The sequence below is a fragment of the Drosophila ananassae genome, chromosome 2R (genome assembly GCF_017639315.1).
Source record: "Drosophila ananassae strain 14024-0371.13 chromosome 2R, ASM1763931v2, whole genome shotgun sequence".
Lineage (NCBI taxonomy): Eukaryota > Metazoa > Arthropoda > Insecta > Diptera > Drosophilidae > Drosophila > Drosophila ananassae.
In genome coordinates, this window is record NC_057928.1 from 18,681,812 (window position 1) to 18,699,833 (window position 18,022).

The 18,022-nt window shown below is 45.9% G+C and overlaps 8 protein-coding genes across 11 annotated transcripts; 6 read left to right on the forward strand and 2 right to left on the reverse strand.

Annotated features, from left to right (window-relative positions):
* Positions 1-935: 935 nt before the first annotated feature.
* Positions 936-5,129, reverse strand: LOC6493045 (neurofilament medium polypeptide). 2 transcript variants are annotated; one of them, XM_032453772.2, is made up of 6 exons: positions 4,752-5,129; positions 4,559-4,703; positions 4,443-4,505; positions 2,526-2,576; positions 1,425-2,392; positions 936-1,363 (listed from the first exon to the last, which is right to left on the reverse strand). In XM_032453772.2, the coding sequence occupies exons 1-6, from the start codon at positions 4,950-4,952 to the stop codon at positions 1,112-1,114; spliced, it is 1,680 nt and encodes a 559-aa protein (XP_032309663.1). In that variant the 5' UTR covers positions 4,953-5,129; the 3' UTR covers positions 936-1,111. The 2 variants fall into 2 exon arrangements, with proteins under 2 accessions (XP_032309663.1, XP_044570921.1); XM_044714986.1 differs by having other exon boundaries at positions 1,425-2,411; positions 4,752-4,894.
* On the forward strand, positions 2,570-4,422 carry LOC6506939. Its single transcript, XM_001956909.4, has one exon. It carries the CDS (start codon positions 2,654-2,656, stop codon positions 4,355-4,357), a length of 1,704 nt encoding a protein of 567 aa, XP_001956945.1. The 5' UTR covers positions 2,570-2,653; the 3' UTR covers positions 4,358-4,422.
* A 16-nt stretch (positions 5,130-5,145) lies between the features above and the next one.
* Positions 5,146-9,515, forward strand: LOC6506942 (ubiquinone biosynthesis protein COQ4 homolog, mitochondrial). 2 transcript variants are annotated; one of them, XM_014909495.3, is made up of 5 exons: positions 5,146-5,245; positions 8,498-8,715; positions 8,785-8,989; positions 9,046-9,269; positions 9,337-9,515. In XM_014909495.3, the coding sequence occupies exons 2-5, from the start codon at positions 8,501-8,503 to the stop codon at positions 9,491-9,493; spliced, it is 801 nt and encodes a 266-aa protein (XP_014764981.1). In that variant the 5' UTR covers positions 5,146-5,245; positions 8,498-8,500; the 3' UTR covers positions 9,494-9,515. The 2 variants fall into 2 exon arrangements, with proteins under 2 accessions (XP_014764981.1, XP_001956942.1); XM_001956906.4 differs by having other exon boundaries at positions 5,172-5,211.
* Positions 5,538-7,194, forward strand: LOC6506941 (UDP-sugar transporter UST74c). Its single transcript, XM_001956907.4, has one exon. The coding sequence runs from the start codon at positions 5,840-5,842 to the stop codon at positions 6,932-6,934; it is 1,095 nt and encodes a 364-aa protein (XP_001956943.1). The 5' UTR covers positions 5,538-5,839; the 3' UTR covers positions 6,935-7,194.
* A 1,802-nt stretch (positions 9,516-11,317) lies between the features above and the next one.
* LOC6506943 (RAB6-interacting golgin) lies at positions 11,318-12,853 on the forward strand. Of its 2 annotated transcripts, none has more exons than XM_032453915.2 (3): positions 11,318-11,509; positions 11,640-12,354; positions 12,416-12,853. In XM_032453915.2, the coding sequence occupies exons 1-3, from the start codon at positions 11,434-11,436 to the stop codon at positions 12,627-12,629; spliced, it is 1,005 nt and encodes a 334-aa protein (XP_032309806.1). In that variant the 5' UTR covers positions 11,318-11,433; the 3' UTR covers positions 12,630-12,853. The 2 variants fall into 2 exon arrangements, with proteins under 2 accessions (XP_032309806.1, XP_001956941.1); XM_001956905.4 differs by having other exon boundaries at positions 11,319-11,539.
* A 93-nt stretch (positions 12,854-12,946) lies between these two features.
* Positions 12,947-13,859, forward strand: LOC6506944 (DNA-directed RNA polymerase III subunit RPC7-like). The gene is made up of 3 exons (XM_001956904.4): positions 12,947-13,210; positions 13,269-13,397; positions 13,466-13,859. The coding sequence occupies exons 1-3, from the start codon at positions 13,067-13,069 to the stop codon at positions 13,829-13,831; spliced, it is 639 nt and encodes a 212-aa protein (XP_001956940.1). The 5' UTR covers positions 12,947-13,066; the 3' UTR covers positions 13,832-13,859.
* Positions 13,857-14,604, reverse strand: LOC6493044. The gene is made up of 4 exons (XM_001956903.4): positions 14,494-14,604; positions 14,372-14,433; positions 14,060-14,229; positions 13,857-13,999 (listed from the first exon to the last, which is right to left on the reverse strand). The coding sequence occupies exons 2-4, from the start codon at positions 14,415-14,417 to the stop codon at positions 13,943-13,945; spliced, it is 273 nt and encodes a 90-aa protein (XP_001956939.1). The 5' UTR covers positions 14,418-14,433; positions 14,494-14,604; the 3' UTR covers positions 13,857-13,942.
* A 93-nt stretch (positions 14,605-14,697) lies between these two features.
* LOC6506945 (exocyst complex component 1) lies at positions 14,698-17,789 on the forward strand. Its single transcript, XM_001956902.4, has 6 exons — positions 14,698-15,365; positions 15,424-15,651; positions 15,709-16,158; positions 16,216-16,697; positions 16,760-17,267; positions 17,332-17,789. Exons 1-6 carry the CDS (start codon positions 14,712-14,714, stop codon positions 17,677-17,679), a joined length of 2,670 nt encoding a protein of 889 aa, XP_001956938.1. The 5' UTR covers positions 14,698-14,711; the 3' UTR covers positions 17,680-17,789.
* The last annotated feature ends 233 nt before the right edge of the window (positions 17,790-18,022 follow it).

Here is an 18,022-nt window from a genome sequence, read left to right on the forward strand (position 1 = left end):
CCTCTGCTCACAGGACATGCGTATTAGATAAGTCCCTTCTATGAGGAGAACTATCTGCTCCTGGCCAATTTTTTGTTGTTATTGCTAAAACAGTTTATCAACACGACCGAGTCTCTGATAAAACAATCATCGTTTATGGTGCAACACGCTTCAGCCACCGCTTCCCCCAGCAGCATAATTGAGATATAGTCCAGTGACCAGAACTGGGGGTGGCTAGCCAGCTCGGAGTGAAGTGGAATCGACAGCAAAAAAAAAGTAAAAATGGAATAACATAAAGGGCCTCAAGTGGTGTGGACATGTTCGGCAACCGCATGATTAGAAATCGAGTAAAGTCGATGACAAAATGTTGAGGACGGGGGACCCCGAACCAATCGTGCAATGGATTGGGTGGACGGGGTGGTTAACCTGGGAGGAGCCATCGAACTATGTAGGTTAAACTCAAACCCTTGCATTCAAATTTTTTGGTTAATGATTTTTCAGCTGCTTTATGACAAACAATATCAATGCAAAGGCGTAACCTGCGTGCGGCCCGTTTAACTGCCATTCCCGTCCTGCCCTTTCAACCCAGCAACCCGACTTAAACGGTTGTTCCCCCTCGGAAAATGGAGCACGCGGCGGAAATGAGAGGGCATAGTTTTCGCATTTTCCTTTAAATTACAAAACAAAACTAAAAAGAAGTAGGAAAAGTTTTTCCTATTCGAAGTATGGGATATCCTAGGAAAAATGTAATAGTTGAGGGTCCTAGTACAGACTTGTACTTAATAATTTAAAATATCCTTTATCTTAACTATTATAATCTATTCTTATAAAATCTATTTAAAAAACAAATCATATTTGTGTTGTAATATATAATATTGTTAAATAAATCTTTATTTAAAATCCTAAGTTAGCATACCCTTTTTATTTTGCTGGGTAACTTACAGAAAAGACGAATGAGAAATCAAATATGCGCTTAGCACGATATATTAAAATTTTGTACGTTTCCCGCTACCACTGCCCCCCCGGGGACAGAGAGCCACCAGTGGTATTTTATTTCACTTTTTTTATATGCCATATAAAACAAAGCTTTGCGATAATGGCCAACTTTTCAATAAAAATTCGGGTACGCTTTCTACTTGTCGGCCTTGCTGTTGGAAGACTTGCGCTGCCGGTGCTGCAGCAGCTCCTGGTATTGCTCTATGGAGCCATCTTCGTGTTTGGAGGTGAACACCTCTTGCTGTTTGGAAGACTTCTCCTGATCATCGCAGTCGGTGGCTTTGCTGCGCTTCGATTTCTTTATTTTGTCGCGCACGCGTTTCCCCAACCTCGAGGCTGCCAGGACTTGGCTGACCTTGGAGCTCTTCAGGTAGCGTGTACGCCAGGACTATAAAAAAGAAGGCATAAGGTTTAGTTTACTTTGCTTACTGTTTGATAATATGGCTTACCTCAGAGTCGTTGGGCTGCAGCTTTTCGCGCTCATCTTCGCTAGTGTCCAGTGAGATCACATCGTTGTCCTGTTCTTCAGGCTCTTGTTTTTCAGACTTTTCGCTTTTGATGTTCGACAAAGTGGGAGGTTCTTCGTCCTTTGTCATTTCTTCAATCATTTCCAGGTCACCGCCTATTGAAATGACATCGTCGTTTTGATCTTCATCATCAAGAGCTGTTTGCTCAGAATTGTCCGGTGGGGCTTCTTTCTCTTCTGCAGGTTTGACTTCTGCTTTTGTTGATTCTTCTGATTTCTCAGTTTTCTGAGAGTCCTCCGACTTTTCTGGTTCTTTACTCTGGGTACGTTCATCGGGCTTAGGGGTTTCTTCAGGCTTAGCTATCTCTTCCGGCTCATCACGAACTTCCCCTTCTTCCGGTTCACTTTCCACTTCTGGAACTTGCGGTTGAACTGACACTGGAGCCTCAGCTTCCTTGGGCTGATCCTTTTTCGTACCCTCGTCGTCGGTGCTGTCGCTAATCAGAAGTGTTTCTGTTTCGGTTTGTATGGGAATGACATCCAGCGAGGCAGAACGCGACTTGGAACGTGATTTTTTCTTGGTGGATTCCTCCGGAGGAGCAGAAACTGTTGGTGGACTGGATTTGGCAGCCTCTTTTTCGGGTGACACGGTGGCTTGTCGATAGTTTCGCTTTATTTTGATCTTTTTACGCGGCGCCTCTTCTACCACTTCCTCATCTTTTTTGGATTCCTTAGCCTGAGGTTGTTCCTGGGATTTACGTTTTCCTGTTTCAGTGTTCTTCTTGCTGCGTTTCTCTTTCTCCCTACGCTGCACTGGTTTCTCAGGACTTTCGTCATCATCATCCGACTTGACCTCGATTTTGGTTATGGGCTCCATAGCCAGTTGGGAGCGAATGGCCCGGGCACGTGCCTGGAGCTCCAGTAGTTCCAGAACACTCATCTGGCCATCAGCTGGGGAGGAAAAGAGAGACTTTAAACATATTAGTTATTGCCCTTAGCAATCCGATCTTTTCTATTCGGAATCTATTTCAGAAAGCCATGTGGCTGGTACATTCACATATCGTTTTAGTCAGTTAACACTCACCCTTGTTTTCATTCCCATTATTCGCCTTTTTCGACTTGAGCTTCTTCTTGGCTGCAACAGAAATTTAATAACACAGATTACATAAAAATTGTAGTTATACACAGATTAAAAATTAACTGCACGTCAGAATGGTGGTGGAGAAAGAGGCGACCTTGCATTTGGACAGCGAAAGCATCGAAGTCGAAGAAGAGCAGCAGACGGACGAGGATCGTCTGGACAAGTTCAAGGTAAGGCTCAACGGCCAGCATGATCTGGAGCAGCGGCTAAAGGACTTCAAAGCGGCCTGCGAGGCCCACGAAAAGCATGCCCGGCGTCACCGGCGAAAACGCTACTACCATCTGGGCCTGATGGCCAAGTTGGTGTGCGAGACTACGCACGACGAAATGCGTCGTATGCTTGAAAACGGAACCTACACATTTCACGTGGACACGGTGGCAAATAAGCCCGATGAACTGACGACCATTTTGGACACCATGAACATAGCCATTTCTGCGCATTCCGTGGAGAGAGAGCTCCGGCTAACTACCGGCCTGGCCGTTGAGATCAACGGTGAGTGCTGCCGCGTCGGTCGACTGAGAAACAACTGCACCGTAATGATGGTAAGGGGCTCAGTAGTCACTCTGACCACGGATGATGCCTACCGCTATCTGGGGTTTAAAGAGATCGTTTACGTAATCAACCTGCGAGCTTATCTCAGCTCGGTGCAACTAGGCGACATCCTGATGATTGGCAAGGAAGTCAGGGGTCGTGTGGTTAAGACACTTCGCGAAGCCCTCGCCGTGATGATCATTGATCCGGGCCTGCTCGCCTCCTACGATTTCATAGAGCTACCCCGTCAGTGCCACGCACTGTCGCCGGAGGTTTATCCCGACCTGTACATGAAAGACCTCAAGCTGGCAGAGTCCCTCAACGCAAACTACGTTATTTTGCCCAAGATCCGATGCAAGAACTTCCTGCGGGCCGTGAGAGATAGCCTCAACGCCCAATTCAAACTGAAGCTAATAGGGATGATCGATTTCGAGTACATTCGCAGCAACATGCTTGATCTGCTGGGCATCATCAAGCTGGTGGACTACATCTGGATACCGGACATGTTCAACGTCAACTGCTGTGTTTACAACTACATCATGGAGGATGTGATGCCCATTTCGCACTGCCAGAACAAGCCTGTCATTGGCACAGTTCCCCTTGAGCGCTGCAGTGACTTTAAGCGATACGAGCTGCACGAATTCCTTTGGAAGATCGATGCGATCCACATACAGAAGAGTCCCTGGTGCAACAAGTACCCGCTGATCGTCAAGAAACTGATGCCTATCAAGGACTACCGCGTGGGCGTGGTTCAGAACAAGATGATGCTGAAGCACATTCTGACCTCCTACCAGACAATCGTTAACTTCATCATCCGTACCATCTGCTCCATTGAGTGCCAGGCGATCTTCCTTTTCAGCAGGTGCGAAAACGCAAGTGTTGCGCTTTCGCGCGTAGAAATCTACTGTCCGGTGTACCTGATGATGCCGCTCGAGGAGACGGACGACGAAGATGCTATCAACTGCAAACTGGACCTGGCACGGGCACTGCATCTTCGCCGTAATATGCATCCGGTTTTGTACACCAAGGACGTCAACGAATGCAACTACAATCCCATTGAGTTTGGGGTGGATTTCATGCGAAAGAAAGGTTGTCTGGAAGTGGGCGACTTTGTGGTAACACTGGAAGTGGGCATGGAGGACAACGAGAACGTGACCCTCGGTATTGGCGACGATGTTTGCATTCTTCGAGCCTTCTATGTGGCTCCACTCCTAGCCTGCGAGAAGTTCAAATACGGAAGCTAGCTTTCCGAGGTGCTAGTTATGTAGATTATATAGTGTTAACTCTAAATTATAGGTATTACGAGTTACAAAGCGTGTTTTGAATTACCTCGCCGTGATTCCTGCCCTCCAATGTCGCTATCTGAAGAGATCTCCTCCAGAGAAATGTGTTCTAAGGAGAGAAACCTTTTAGATTTAAACCTGCCTTTGAAGACATCTACTTACCCTCCTTGTGTTCGACATCAGAATCCTCTGAGCTCTCTGTATCTGTAGGACAACGCGTATTTTCGATGATGGATTTCAGCCGCTTTGTGGACAAGCAGAGCAGCTCCTCCAGGCACAGTTCCTCGATTTCATCCAGGGGTGTTTTCTGGAAAACTTCCTTAAGTTTTCGTTTATTTTACAGGATGTGTCTCACCTTTAAGAACTCGGGTGCCAGGTTGAGAATGGTTTTCGGTTTTAGAGTACCAAAAATTTGCTTCACCAGCTCCAGTCGGTCGTCTATATAGTGAGAAATTGGATGTAGTTGTCGGTCCTCCTCCACTTTTTCCTTTTTTATGCTAATGGGCTTGGGTATTTGGTCGGCTTTGCCGTGTTTTTTGGCCTTTCCGCTACTCATTTTATTTCACAAATCTAGCACAGGCTTAAATGATCCTAAGGGTCCAGGCTAGGTGAAATAATTTCAACGGCTTTATTTTCTTTTAGTTAATTTATTAGGGATTTCTCCTGTGCCGTGAAAATTTGTTTATAAAAATGGTAGAGTTGCCAAGTGGTATTATTCCTCTGTTAATAACACTGTTATCACAACAGCTGACCTAACATGCCTAATGTTAACAGAGCATCTGTTCCGGTAGCCGACCAGGTTGTGAAAAATTACGGTCAGTGTCGTGTTTTTTAACAAAATTTAACGCAGTAAGTGTTTAAATAACAAAAAATATGTGTAAGAGTGACTAGCAGTCAGCAGTGAGATCAGCTCCAAAAATAGTTAAATAAATAAAGAGAACCACCAAGTGTCCTTATGAAATAGCCCTGAGAGATATGTAGTTTCCGATATCAGTTAGTTAATAGGGCCTGCGATTAAAGCTTAATTTAGTCCGCATATCAAGAATCTCCTTGAGTTCCTTTTTCCTGTCAAAATATTTACTTTTGTGATTTAACAGAGAGGCTTATGTATGACCCTTTTCTATCACATATGGGCTAGAGATTCCTAAAGCCACCTGGTCATACTGCCAGACCAACATGTTTCGAGTCTTGAGAAATGGCAGGTCGGTAAAAATAGCAATTGCTGTCGGGCGAAGCGAATACTCGTTATAGTGCTGCTGCGGGAAAAACCTTTCCCCGGCCACTACGCGCATAACAAACCAATGTGGTGGCCAACCCGCAAAAACAGTGCAAATGTGCGCGGGGCTAGTCGCCGCAGAACGATAAGCCGATTGAAGCGATAGAGCAGTGAAGTGACGAAAACGGATAAATCAAAGTACAAAGAAGGCAATTACGACCTCCACGATGAGTCTCTCGCGTGGCGGAGGTAACACGACGCTGGACATGCAGCCGCTGCTGGAGGACAAAGGCGGGGATGCGGAGCAGCAGTTGGATCCGAACGGATCCGGCTCCAAGGAGCTGGGACACCGGGAACGGGAGGACTCGGCGGTGTTCGTCAAGAAGATCAGCAGCGCCCTGTTCTACGGACTGTCGTCGTTCATGATCACGGTGGTCAACAAGACGGTGCTCACATCGTACCACTTTCCATCGTTTTTGTTCCTAAGCTTGGGCCAGCTCACCGCCAGCATAGTGGTTCTGGGAGCGGGCAAGCGCCTGAAGCTGGTCTCCTATCCGCCGCTGCAGAGGAATACATTCGCCAAGATATTCCCGCTTCCCCTTATATTCCTGGGCAACATGATGTTCGGCTTGGGCGGCACCAAGTCCCTAAGCTTGCCCATGTTTGCGGCCCTGCGAAGATTCTCCATCCTGATGACCATGCTGCTGGAGCTAAAGATACTGGGATCGAGGCCCTCCACGGCGGTGCAAATCAGTGTTTATGCCATGATTGGAGGAGCCCTGCTGGCCGCCTCCGATGACCTCTCGTTCAACATGCGCGGCTACATCTACGTGATGATCACCAACGCCCTGACCGCCTCCAACGGAGTCTACGTGAAGAAGAAGCTGGACACGTCGGAGATCGGGAAGTACGGCCTGATGTACTACAACTCGTTGTTCATGTTCCTGCCCGCCCTCGTGCTCAATTACGCCACCGGGGATCTGGAGCAGGCCCTCAACTTTGCGCAGTGGAACGACCCGGTGTTCGTCCTCCAGTTCCTGCTCAGCTGCGTGATGGGATTCATCCTGTCGTACAGCACCATTCTGTGCACGCAGTTCAATTCGGCCCTGACCACCACAATTGTGGGCTGCCTGAAGAACATCTGTGTGACGTATCTGGGCATGTTCATTGGCGGCGACTATGTGTTCTCGTGGCTGAACTGCATCGGGATCAACATCAGCGTGCTGGCCAGTCTTCTGTATACGTACGTCACCTTCCGGAGGAAGCGGGCGCCCGATAAGCAGGCCCACTTGCCCAGCAGCAACCGCGGCGAGAATGTCTAGCATCGTCTCTAGCTCAAACTCAAGCCAAAGCCATACATAATGTATTCTAAAGTTCGTACTTCGATTGTCCTATAGCCTCACCCCAACACAGTTGCCGTGGCAGCGCACCGTATCTGTACATATTTCTAGCTATGTATTTAACGAGTATAATTTAGCAATTATCTAATTTTAATCACTTTGTACATTTGTCTGCATGCAACTGTTTCCTGCATTGAAAAGTGTCATAAGTAACAGAAATATACAGACATTTCGCGAGATAACCGATACTGTTTCCTTCTACTTCTTCCCGGAGCTCCCTTTTTTTCGTTTTTGGGTTGAGCGATAAGATTTTTTTCCTTTCCTGGAGATAAGACAGAGAAACAACTGTGCCCGAGCTAATTAAGTAAATATATATAGTATATATTTTGCGCCACATGTGCTGTTCCCTAAAAACAAAAGGTTGCGAACAAAAAAACTAATCTGTGATGGAATCTATTCGTACTCTTGTGGATTGTCTTTTAATTGTTTCTGCTTAGCAGTCGGTTTATATAGTCTGGGCCTTGAGAATGCCACTAACAATATTTATCTTTCAACTACTGCAGAGCCGGACTAGCCGGTAGCGTCATCACTCCCATGGATACTCTAAGATAGAGGTGAATTCTTTTTAAAATTAAATGTAAGATTAGGGAGGGAAAATGAGTTGGAGTGACTGCTGCCATAAAGATATGATTAGAACGTAATTTTATTTTGTTCAAAGTAATTTTCCACCTTATTTGTAGCTCGTAGATTGTAGATTGTATATTGGGTTACCTAGTTAAGGGCTTTATCGAAAAAGCTCTAATTGATAGTAATACTTAGTAGCTATTGTACTGATAGTACTATGTAGGGCCTACTGATAGGGCTAACTGATAGAGCTTACTGATTAGTCAGCAATAATTCCATTTTAGTTTAAATAGTAGCCATGAATCAACGAGATTTAGAACAACTTTCCACTTGTTCCTGTCCAGTTATTCCCAGAAATTTCACGCTTCTAGATTTATATCTTCCCAAATTAACTTCACCAGCTCCGATCATCATTAATAGCCAGGCACCATACCCGTTTAGCCCAAACCACAACAATGACGACATTGAAATTGGGCAGCAAATCCGTAAAAAAGAACTGCCAGTGCTGGGTGCCAGTGCCCCCTGCAGCACATTGTTTAGGTTTTATTTTGAGACTTCCCGCTCATCGATGAGGGAGTCCGGAGGGCACTGGCGGTAATGAGGAAGCCGAAACTGGTTTCGGTTCGGACTTAACCGTTGGGACGGTGGTGAGGCGGCGGGGCACATTGTTAGTCAGCATCAGACCCAGCGCCGAGTACCGAGTGTACCCACATTATGGACAAATTGTTTGCTCATATTCGCTGCGCCATTGAAAGTGGGCACGTACAACTCCAACTGGGCAGAGCGGGCTTAAACCGAAGACAGGTAGTCAGGGTCATGTTTGTGTGTCGATGCTGACTGCTGCGACTCCGACTGCGACTGCGATGATGTAGCAACTTTGATGAGGTCGTCGGGTGTTGATACCCCCTTGATTCCACACAGATCATGATGCAACGGTGCGTATGGCGCCTCCAAATGCCGCTGGCTCTGCGACGTGGCCTCGCCTCGGGGGAGGCTAAAAATCAAGGAGTGTCACCAGAGGCAGAGCCATTGGACTCCTTCGAGCGGCAGTACCTCAAGGATCGCATCGAGATATCGCCATTCCAGAGGGTGATCCTTGGAGCTGGATCTTCCATAGCAGCCTTGCTGGATCCCAGACGGTAGAGTTCACAATTGGGTCATGCTTTAAGTGGCTTATATCCACATTATTATTTTTAAATCGCTTCCAGCCACGACATGATAGCCTGTTTGGGAGAGACCACTGGCGAGGGTGCCTTGGAGAACATTTTGGACACCATGCAGGCCAGCGAGGAGGGACAACGCATCATGGCCGAGAAGCCCCGCATCCACACCAGCACCATTGACTTCAAGCTTCTGGAAAGCCTGCCAGCCGACTCCTTTGGAGCTGCCTACGTCAAGTTCTTGAAAGATAATGTAAGCAACGGAGTGATTTTGTAAATCATTTTCCCTTTCATAACCCACTTTTCCAGCAAGTCACGCCAGACAGTCGCATGGCGGTGCGGTTTCTGGAGGATCCCAAGCTGGCCTACCTGATGACACGCTACCGCGAGTGCCACGACCTGATCCACACGGTTCTCGGCATGCCCACCAACATGCTCGGCGAGGTGGCGGTCAAGTGGGTGGAGGCTCTAAACACGGGTCTGCCGATGTGCTACGGCGGAGCTGTTTTCGGCGCGGTGCGCCTCCGTCCCAAGTGAGTTCATCGAACCCTGTCGCGTTTCTGCTCCCAATTAGGCATTTGTTTATTTTCTCATTTTCAGGCAGCGGCGTGCGTACTTGAAACACTATTTGCCCTGGGCCCTGGAGAACGGCAAGCGGAGCAAGCCCCTGATGCCCGTTTACTGGGAGAAGCGGTGGGAGCAGAAGCTCCAAGACCTGCGTGCCGAGCTTGGCATAACTGTTTTAAATAAAGTATAACTTTTCTTATTATTTTTAAAAACAAGTTTTATGAAATATTAAGAATGGGATATGGATAATTGGGTCACCTTTCATCTTTGCTATTTCTCATCCAATCTCTAAATGATTTGTATTTCAATTGTCCATCAATCTGTCTCAAATCGCTGTTCGGTGGATTTTGTAGGAAGGACAAAATGGCCCCACACCGATGACTACATCTCTGGAAAAAGGCATCCGATTCTTGAGCGGATAACTTTAAATAATTTGTAGATCGATTCCCCATCAATCTGCATCAAAATCTGGGAGCAAAATATTTTTTAGATTTTTCATCAAATTTTCTGGAGGGTCCCCTTCGAAAATCAAGAAAAGTGCATGGAGCCACTATATGGCTCCCTGCGATGGCTATTTCTTTGCCAATTCTCATCCGATCCTCAAGCCGAATACCTTAATCGATTTGTAGATCGATTCCCCATTAATCTGCATCAAAATCTGGGAACAAAATATTTTTTAGAATTTTCATCAAATTTTCTGGAGGGTCCCCTTCGAAAATCCAGAAAAGTGCATGGAGCCACTACTGGGCACCCTGCGATGACTATATCTTTGCCAATATTTATCCTATCCTCAAGCGGAATACCTTAATCGATTTGTAGATCGATTCCCCATCAATCTGCGTCAAAATCTGGAAACAAAATATTTTTTAGAATTTTCATCAAATTTTCTGGAGGGTCCCCTTCGAAAATCCAGAAAAGTGCATGGGGCCACTATATGGCTCCCTGCGATGGCTATTTCTTTGCCAATTCTCATCCGATCCTCAAGCCGAATACCTTAATCGATTTGTAGATCGATTCCCCATTAATCTGCATCAAAATCTGGGAACAAAATATTTTTTAGAATTTTCATCAAATTTTCTGGAGGGTCCCCTTCGAAAATCCAGAAAAGTGCATGGAGCCACTACTGGGCACCCTGCGATGACTATATCTTTGCCAATATTTATCCTATCCTCAAGCGGAATACCTTAATCGATTTGTAGATCGATTCCCTATCAATCTGCATCAAAATCTGGAAACAAAATATTTTTTAGATTTTTCATCAAATTTTCTGGAGGGTCCCCTTCGAAAATCAAGAAAAGTGCATGGAGCCACTATATGGCACTCTGCGATGCCTAAATCTTTGCCAATATTTATCCGATCCTCAAGCGGAATACCTTAATCGACTTGTAGATCGATTCCCCATTAATCTGCATCAAAATCTGCAAACAAAATATTTTTTAGAATTTTCATCAAATTTTCTGGAGGGTCCCCTTCGAAAATCCAGAAAAGTGCATGGAGCCACTACTGGGCACCCTGCGATGACTATATCTTTGCCAATATTTATCCTATCCTCAAGCGGAATACCTTAATCGATTTGTAGATCGATTCCCCATCAATCTGCGTCAAAATCTGGAAACAAAATATTTTTTAGAATTTTCATCAAATTTTCTGGAGGGTCCCCTTCGAAAATCAAGAAAAGTGCATGGGGCCACTATATGGCTCCCTGCGATGGCTATTTCTTTGCCAATTCTCATCCGATCCTCAAGCCGAATACCTTAATCGATTTGTAGACCGATTCCCCATCAATCTGCATCAAAATATAGAAACTAATAATTTTCAAATTTTTTGTCTCATTTTCTGGGGAGTTCCCTTCGAAAATCTAAAACACTGCATGGACCCTCTATATGGCGCTCAGCGGAGGATATATCTTTGACAAAAATGATCCGATTCTTGAGAGGATTACCTTAAATGATTTATATCATTAAATTTAAATTAAAGTTTTAATTAACGCAGATGCAATGCAAGTGAGAACAGAACATTATGGAAAGTGATCGCTGCGATCTGGCAACCCTCTGATCAGTGTTTGCATTTGCTGAGGGGATTTTGTTTTGTCTAATTATTTAATGGCTATCTATTTATTAAACCGACACCATGGCTGAGAAATTCAATGGATTTAGCCACGACGAAATCCTCAAAATAACCGGAGTGAAGGAGGGTGCCAATGGAGGTGGGAAAAGAGCCGCAAACTTGGAAGCAGGTTAGCGATCGCGATTCATTCATCATCGAAGCGTGTAAACAATTATCTGTTTATAACAAAAACCTCTTTTGTGTGCGTGTATTTGTGTTTGCGATCACAGCTAAGCAGGCGCTCCGGAATCAACCCGGCATACGGCGGATGCCCGACAAGATCTTTCGTCAGGCGGACCAGTTGCGAAAACAACAACCACAGCAGCCACCCGAGAAGAAGACACAAAAATCTCAAGAACTGGCGGCCAAGGCCAAACTGGGAGCTGGTACTCCCACGGTAAATCCAGCTCCAGCAGACGATGTCGTCACCGTTGAGTCGAAAAAATCACTAGACTTGGAGCGACCGCTATCGGATTCCCTGATGGCAGCACTCTATCATGGCCACCAACCGAAACCACCATCGAGCGCCACTGCCACGTATGCGGATGCTGTTGGCGAGAGCAGCGAGACAACTGACGACAGTTCTATACTGAAGATAAGCAGCGGAAGCGGCAGCAATGGGTCGACGGACGATGCCAGCATTTTGCCAAGTTCAAAGGACTCCGAATCGCGCAACAGCGATCGTCTCAACACGGACTCGCCCTTCAAGGGTATCTCGCTTAAGGACTTCGAGCAGCATCGCAAGATGATCGAGGAGCAGAACAAGCAGAAGAAGCAAATGCTATACCAGGCCATTGAACAGCACACACAGAAAACGGCGGCGGAGTCTCGGAAGATCGAGGAGATACGCCACGAACTGTCCAAGCTGGAGAGTGATCTTGCAGTGGATGTGGCACTGCTGCGAAAACAGATTGACAATGCCTGCATACATTTTTCCACAGTGGAGTAAGTTTATTATTAATAACTGTCTGAAATCATGTCTCAAGTATATGTTTCCTTCCCATAGAAAACAATACGTCAAGATTGAAGCTCAATTTCTGAAGGCCAAGATGGACTTACACCAGGCTTCTGAGAAGAAAGAGCTCCTTACGGAGCACCTCTGCACGGTTATTGCTCACAATGAGGATCGCAAGGCCCAAAAGCTTACAGAATTGATGCAGAAAGTAGGCCTTGCGCCCTCCGATGATCCCCCTGCCACGCCTCCAAACCAGAGCGCCTAAATTAACTGCCCATTAGAACTAATCCAGTCGTAAATTTGTTCGTACTTTGTTGTTTAGCTATATTGGATTAGAATCCACATCGAATGCAGGCCTGATTTATATTTTCTCCTTTCCAAAGCAATGTCCTGAGTGCTCTCTAATATTAATATGTATTACTGTTCTTAGTTTAAGAAGAAAAGTGCAAATTGAAATAAAATAAATGTATATTATGTGTATAAAGTAAATTTTAAAGTGTTTAATTGTTCTTTATTTTTTTTTAACATTTGAACTATAGGGTATATTAGGGTGGACCTTTAAATAAACATTTTTTTTACGATGTGGCAACACCAAAGCACCAGCTGATTGTTTTGAGTTAAATAAACGTGCACGAAAGCCAAACAATTTATCTGCCGAAACAAACGAATTTTTATTCTTAATTAATTTAAATAATAGCCAAAATGGCGGGACGTGGAAGAGGAGGAAAGACTGGCACCCTCACGGCCGAGCAAATGGCCATGTTGGGCTGTACAAAGGACCTACCAGTGCAAACAGCGCCACCTCCTACCTTTCCACCGGTTTTGAACAGGCCCACTACTTTGGAGGTTTGCTTAAATTCAATTTAGTCCTTGAATTTCTAATTAATTCCCATTTTCCCCTCAGACAACAGCCACCCAAAACTACCAGCTTTTATGGAAAGAGGATTTTCTTAACAGGATGAAGGATTCACCCTATTATATAGTGTCTGCCAATCAGGATTCTCAAAGCCAAGAGCACAAAGACTGGCGAGAGGTAATCCAGCTTTTACTTCTTGTATATATCTTTCATATAAAGACAATTTTTCTTTATTCAACCTTCAGAAAGCCATTGAGCGTATGAAACTAAAAACACAACCCGAATTCGACTACAAGTCCATGCCCCGCGAACTTAATCTATCTAGCCGCAAGCGTCGTACCGCCGATGTCCGGCCGAAGTTGCTTGCAAAGAAAACAAATATAGAAGATAGACTGAAAATTCTGGAGCAGAAGGAACTGAAGACTGGCGGCGCCGAAGAAGACGAAGTCAAACAAGAATCTGATTCCGAGCAGGAAGAGGAGCAAGATGATCCTGAGGCGGCAATGGACGAAGAGATGGATGAAGAGAACGACTACGGGAACACATATTTCGATAATGGAGAAGCCTACAACGATGATGACGACAATCTGGACGATGGTCCCGTGTACTGAGCCAAAATACAAACATTCTATAAAATAATTTTGGATCTGTGATTTACTAGTCGCCACTTTCAGCTTATTTAACACAAATTATGGGTTTACATTAAGGGAATATAAGCTGGTTTAGTCCAGGCTCTTGGGGGCAGAGTAGTTGAAGTGGATCAGACCAGACGACTTCACCTGTAAAAAGGATGGGTGTTATAAGAGGCACTTTGATAGGGTGTGTCGAAGAAAACTCACGAATCCAATGGTGCCAGCCAGGACAAGGATGCCAGTCAGGAGGACGGCGTTGTATTTGCTGTTCTGCTGGCTGTGCTGCTCCTTCCAGTCTCCGGCGGGGACGGGCAGGTCGTTCATGGTGGAGTGCTCGTGGTGGCCACCGTGGTAAGCGGCACGGGACAGAGCGCCAACTGCAAATAGAGATTATTAGTCATTTCTTGTGGTAATCTCCGCCTAGGTGCTCCTCATCGATTCCTTGTAGTGCCCTCACATTATGTAATTTTTAAGGTTAGCAGATGGACTGAAAAAGGCCATTCCCGATCGATAACTCACCATTCTTGACCAGGAGACCCTGCTTGACAATGTGCTTGACCAACATGATTGCTCGAAAGTTGCTGAAAACAGTTTATTCTCGTTTATTTTTGTCAGAAATATTTTTTTGCGAGAAAACTCACCCGTAGATAATCGATGTATCGAACAATGTGGCCGTTTCAGGGTTCTGTTAAAATCTAACATAAAGTTGACCCTCTGTTATCCCGCACTGTTAGATCAGCTGTTGTGTGGAGGCGTTTCTTGAGTGACTGTTGCAAGTGCAAACGCAAACAATTGGCAAATTGGTGGAAATAGGTATTAAATTCGCACCCAGTGCCTTGTCTAACATTCCCAACCAGCCATGCTGTCCATCGGAGCCCTGGCCAACATCAAGCACACGCTGCAGAAGGAGCTCTTCCTGGCCTCCGGTGAACGCCTTCTTTCTGTCGTCACAGTAGTTAAGAAAAAAGACAAGAAGCCGTGCTATCTCTGCGTTGTTACTACGGCACCCCCAGTTCCTGTGATTACTCTCTGCCTAGTGAAGCAGTCGGAGCAGCGGGACGGCGAGTACAAGCGTAAGCGGAGCTGGCAGCTGGACGAGATCAAGTGGGTGGACGGGAGGAACGAGCAGTTCGAGACTCACGAGTTTGATCTGCAACTCGAGAAAGTGTATAAATGGTACGCCCTTAATCTGCATGAGCGCCAAAACTTCCTGGCGGTGCTAAACAGGCAGGTCCAGAAGAGTGTGCGTGGCCAGAGGGCCGAGTTCCGGAATGTGCCAAGTGCTTGGCTTTCGGAGAAGTCGCCGGAAAAGGTGGCTTTGGGCAGAGCGGCCCAGAAGGCCATACAGCACACCGACGACGAGGAAGACGAGGAGGAGGCCCAAGAGTTCACCGCCCTCACCGACAAAGAAGCCAATGAGCTGGGGAAACTTTTCTCCGAGTGCGACTTTGCCATCAAGGATGCGGAACAGTTCATCGAGCAGTTATCCCGTGAACTGCACGACCTGGATGGGGTAAGTAAAATGATTTAATCCACGAGCTTATAATGTTAATTAATTGTTTCAATCCCAGGCAAACATTCAAAGTGTCTTGGCATCGGAGCAAAAGGTTTTGAAGATGATGGAACACATCGACAATGCCATCTCTGAAGCTGACAAGTTCGAGACTCGCCTGGATAGCTATGAGGATATTCTGGGCCATGTTAAGGAGACCATGGAGAAAATTGGCGGGAAGAATGCCATGATCGAGATAGCCAACAATAACAATATTAAACTGATGAAGGAACTCAACAAAGTCATTGTAAGTCCTGCAAAGATATTATTTCCTTACTTTAGTTCATCTCTATTATGCTTTTAGAGCCAACTAGACTTGCCGCACAGCCAGCAGCAGGCCCTGGATGAACCTGATCTTAAGACAACCACTGGACGCAAGGCGGCCATAGCTGCCGCTCAGTGTCTTCAGCAGGCTATGAACAGCGACATAGATCCCGCCCTGCTTCGGTTGGAGGCAGTTCAGGATCAGCGAAAACGTTTCGAGAAATGGAAACAGAAGTTCTCGGCCACTGTCAGTCGATTTATGAACAACCTCTTTATCCATCTGGGCAACGAGATCGGAGACATGCCCGTTACAAGTACTGAGCTGACTTTGCCCAACCATTCCAATGTACACCGAGAACTCACGCCTTACACTGAACTGATGCACTGGACAAAGGCCATGGATCGGAAAACGTACGATGGTTTGATGAGGGTTTACACGGCCTCGCTAAGTAAAATCTATGAGAGAGATGTTAGGAATTTCTTTAATTTGGTAGGTATTACTATTTAAAATGTTATATTCCCACTATATAAAGACCTCACCCTTTAGGCTAAAATGCAAGTCTCTGAAAAACTTCGCAGCTCGCGCGAAGATCTGGATATGTCTACCTCTTCTCGAAAGTCTGCAGTGTCCACCATCCCATACGGCACTCTAGGCATCAATCGTGAACAATGGGGACCTGGAGTGGAGAGTGCGGATCGCATCCGCTTTGATGCTCTTTTGGAAAAGGTGCTAGCCGAGCTGGAACCAATAGCCCTGCAGGAGCAGCTCTTCTGCATTAACTTTTTCCAGATGGATGTGATTAGTCCCACGACGAAGAATACACAGACAACCCTGGAGATGGAGAAGGCAGTGGACATGTCGCAGTCTGTCCTGGCGGGAGCAGTTTCCCCCTCCGCAGAGGGAGTGCCTCAGAAACGGATCGATCGCCAGATAAACGAGGATGTTCGTAAGCTAATGATGGGTCTCTTTGGGTGTTTGGAACCCGAATTGGTTAGCTTTATACAAAGCTTCGAACGAGTGGATAGTTTGTGAGTAATACAGCATATTATATTGTCGAAGGAAAATAATATACCATTTCTTTCCGCTTTAGTTACTCTCTGTACGTTCTGGTTCGCCTCACCCAGCATGTCATGTCCGCCCAGGACACACATTCCTTCCTGAGCATGACCTTTGCTTCGGCTTTGGTTCAGGTGAAGCGTAATTTTGATCGCTTTATGCAGCAACAGCTTCAGTCGATCCGCGAAGCCAAGCTCCACAAGCGTTCCAAAGCCATTCTGCCTTATGTGGAGAACTTTGAGAACTTTGCCCAGACAGCGGAGGGCATATTCCGTAAATCGGATCGGCGCACTGACATGGAGAAGTGGTACCTGCAGTTGGTTAACGCCATCTTCGAGGGCATTCATCTCCACTCCCAGGAGCACCCCAAGACCCCATCGCAGGTGGTGCGGATGGAGAACTACCACCACATGTATGCACTGCTGGCCCAGCTCAAGGTACCTGGCCTGGATGCCCTGAAAAAGGAGGCTAAAACGCGTTACACCGAGGCGTTGAAAGCTTATGTGACTCAGTACTTCGGCCGGCCGCTCGAGAAGCTGAATGTAAGTTCATTGGCCTTTAGCACGGAGCTTCTTGTGACTTAATTTTCTCCCTCTTACCTTCCAGCAATTCTTCGAGGGTGTGCAGCAGAAGGTGGCGCAGGGCGTCAAGGAGACGGAGATCAGTTATCAGATGGCCTTCTCCAAGCAGGAGTTACGAAAGGTTATATCCCAGTATCCGGCGAGGGAAGTGAAAAAGGGTCTGGAGAACCTATACAAGAAGGTGGAGAAGCATCTCAGCGAGGAGGAGAATCTGTTACAGGTAGTGTGGCGTGCCATGCAGGAGGAGTTCATTGCCCAGTACAACTATCTGGAGGAAAGAATCCAGAAGTGCTATGCGGGCGCCATGATCAATCTAGAGTTCAATATCCAGGACATACTCAACTTTTTCTCAGACATTGCGCGGTCTCATTGATCACGGAAGGGGTTGTAAAGTGTCTATGCCGACAATTATTTTTAAGTGCAATAGTATTTAAAGCGTTGTTACTTTTGATTGGAAAATATATGGCGCAAAAATATTTAAAATTATGAATATCTATTAGAGATTAAAGTGGCTTGTGGCTAAGAGAACGTAATGAAAGTTTAAATTACAAAAGTTTTTAAAGAAATAAAAATTCTAAAATGTTAAAAACAGTTGAAAACAATGTAATTTATTATTTTAAAGATAGCTTCCACGAGAGCGACCGAGAGCTGTAGCTTTTCTACAGCTCTCAGCTCCCGAAGTGTGTTCGGGGCCCGAACCACGTTCCACACAACCA